Source organism: Sinocyclocheilus anshuiensis, unplaced genomic scaffold, assembly GCF_001515605.1.
Source record: "Sinocyclocheilus anshuiensis isolate Anshui unplaced genomic scaffold, SAMN03320099.WGS_v1.1 scaffold1503, whole genome shotgun sequence".
In the NCBI taxonomy this organism is placed as follows: Eukaryota; Metazoa; Chordata; class Actinopteri; order Cypriniformes; family Cyprinidae; genus Sinocyclocheilus; species Sinocyclocheilus anshuiensis.
In genome coordinates this window covers 163697-166599 of record NW_015554170.1, presented here as the reverse complement: position 1 = coordinate 166599, position 2903 = coordinate 163697, and the positions used below count along the sequence as shown (strand labels likewise).

General features: G+C 44.0%; 1 protein-coding gene across 1 annotated transcript in view; it reads left to right on the top strand.

Annotated features, from left to right (window-relative positions):
- The window catches only part of LOC107670934 (serine/arginine-rich splicing factor 6-like), an 11232-nt gene that overhangs the window by 2961 nt on the left and 5368 nt on the right, over window positions 1–2903 (top strand). Inside the window, exon 2 of the mRNA XM_016463758.1 lies at window positions 281–444. Coding sequence (XP_016319244.1) covers window positions 281–444 — 164 coding nt within the window. The remainder of the gene's footprint in view (window positions 1–280; window positions 445–2903) is intronic.

Below are 2903 nucleotides of genomic sequence, written 5' to 3'. Positions count from 1 at the left end.
GTAGCAAACAATGGAGCACGCTCTGCTGGACAAACTAAGTAATTACACCATTCAGAAGCATTTAATCTGCGTTTTTGTAAAAAAAAAAATAATATCGGCGGCATATTCGCCAATACCGATATATCGGCGACAGGCTCATATCGGCCGATAAATCGGCTAAACGATATATCGGTCGGGCTCTAATCGTTGCATCCCTATTTGAATCGATTTTCAACCAGCTCGTGGTTAATCGTTACATCCCTATTTTTTGTTAACCAAAGGTATGCTTATTTAATTTCAGGTATGGGTTCGTGGAGTTTGAGGACACCCGTGACGCAGACGATGCCGTGTACGAGCTGAATGGTAAAGATCTGTGCGGGGAGCGTGTGATCGTGGAGCACGCGAGAGGACCGCGGCGGGACCGAGATGGATATGGTGGGGGTTATGGGGGCGGCGACGGGCGCAGTAAGTACAGTCTCGTTCATCATCTCAACAAACCTTTTGTCTTTTTTTTTTGTTTGTTTTTTTTCTTCTTTTTCTTTCCCCTCCCTCAGGCACAAGGAAAAAGTGGAGGTGAATAATAAGTGTTTTTTTTTTTTTATTCACAGTGGACTGTCAATAGCACCTGCATCCAGTGACTAACTACATTTCTCTGTTAAAGTCTGAAGTACCTGTGGTCCGGACGGAAGGCTGTTGGGATCTAATGTTCTTTAATGAAATTGGTTTTGAAATGTGATCTTTTTAAATGGGACTCCCTCAAAACATGCCTCTGCTTTTGTAGTTTTGGCCCGTTTTAAACGCCAAGGGTCATGAGAATGTGCAGTATAACTTGAGTAATCTTCAAAAGCCAGGGAGAGTGACTAAAGATGTTTACATGTCAGATAGTGGGCTGTTTCCACTCTTTATTGGCCCATCTCTAAATCTATTCTAGCCGATAGATTTAGTAATCAGTTGATTGTTTTCTGAAGCCTCGCTGGCATGTAAACAGTATGACGTGTGACGATGCGATTTTGTGTTTACATCTGAATTCAACATTAACAAAAGTCCTTGATGTTTCAATTTAAAAGAGTCCGGTGCGGGCTGAGTCCGAGTCCATTGAGGCTAAGATGACTGCCTGTCCCGTTTGGCCTTGGCTTTCACCTTACAATGTGTGTGTGACCTTTGCCCTTTGACCCTTGGCTGACCTAACCGGAAGCCATGATGACAGCTGCCTTTTGCCAATAGACCAGGGTGATGGTGAGGAAACCCATTGGTTTTTATGTTGAACGAAATATTGGTCAGGTTAAACGCATTTCTGTAGCTACCCGCTAGTTTTTCATTTTACTTTTTCTTTATTAAAAAGAGCAATGGGCTTCCCTTGCTATGTGTCTTGTGCTGTCGCTGTTCTGTCAGTAGACAGGTAACATGTCAGCATCGAATGCAAGTAGTCCTGGTTATTTTTTATTTTTTTGCGGTTTTTTTTCCCCCGTTCTGTTTGTTTTCATGAGGGTATTGTAGGGCTGGGTATCGAGTTCGATACTTTTTAGGCACCGACCGAATTGCCTCGATACCATCGAGTATCGAAAAACGTCTCGTCGTTCGGTACCAAATTTCGATATGTAAGGGGTTAATCTCATCAGCGTCAGTGAGCCAATAAGCCTGCAGCACTAGCCGGTGTGTTCGACTAGAAGAGGTGCGGAGCAGATCGATTATCTGCGAGAGCGATTCGAAAGCGCACGGAGCAGTCTAATCCCTTTAGCTCTCGTAGTTCTAATACACCGATCGGTCTGCACAGTCAGTCCGCGTCAAGTCGAACACGCCTACTAGTTTATACCGGTTACACTCCGAGATGTGGCGCACATGTGAGGCTGTAGTGCGAATGCGTCCCAGCCCCCTTAGATGTAAGGCTACATTTACACTGGTGCGTTTGTTCGACTAGAAGAGGTGCGGCGCAGATCGATCATCCGCGAGAGCGATTCGAAAGCGCACGGAGCAGTCTGCTCTCTTTAGCTCTCATGGTACTGTAATATACCGATCGGTCTGCACAGTCAGTCCGCGTCAAGTCGAACACGCCTACTAGTTTATACCGGTTACACTCCGAGATGTGGCGCACATGTGAGGCTGTAGTGCGAATGCGTCACAGCCCCCTTAGATGTAAGGCTACATTTACACTGGTGCGTTTGTTTTAAAATGAAAACGATCCTCGTCATACTGGCGTTTCCACTGCGTTTCAAGCCGGCTTTCCACTATCTCCAACAAACGACAAGTGACAGACCGGTCATTCATTTTCAATGGAGAGTAGCGCGGGAGCTGCGTGGAGTTCCGATCATATGCAGATGTCTGTTCATACTAACGTTACATGACCGAAAGCGCGTGTTATGTGGCCATTCATGCAAACTGTAGCATCATGCTACATAAGACAATAAATAAGATTTATATTCCGCTTTTACTCAAAACTCGCTTTAAACCACGATCGAGTGTTTGTAATAACTTCCAATTGCCGTCTTAACAGGGCCGGATTTACGCATAGGCATTCTAGGCACGTACCTATGTTCGCTCGTCCAGGGGGGGCCCAAACACAATGAAGAGATATATAATATTTTTGTTATACTTTGGGCTATCTACAACAGTAAGAGAACCAAAACCCCAGAAGACATTGAGCAAATAAATATAACAAATAATAGGGTAAAAAATGACAAACTATTTCCATATCTTCCACCTTTTTTATGTAGGCTACGGAAATCACGCATTCTTTCTCATAGACGCACACAGTGCAGACACGCGCACATGCGCGGAGACGCGAACAAATTTCTTTCTCAGTTCTCAAACAAATTAAGAACTACATTCGATTTTTATTGACTGAATGCAAGCTTATTGCGATAGAAAACACTGTAACGGTTTCCACTGATTAAGAAATATTTTTGTTTGCTTGGGTGGTAATATTA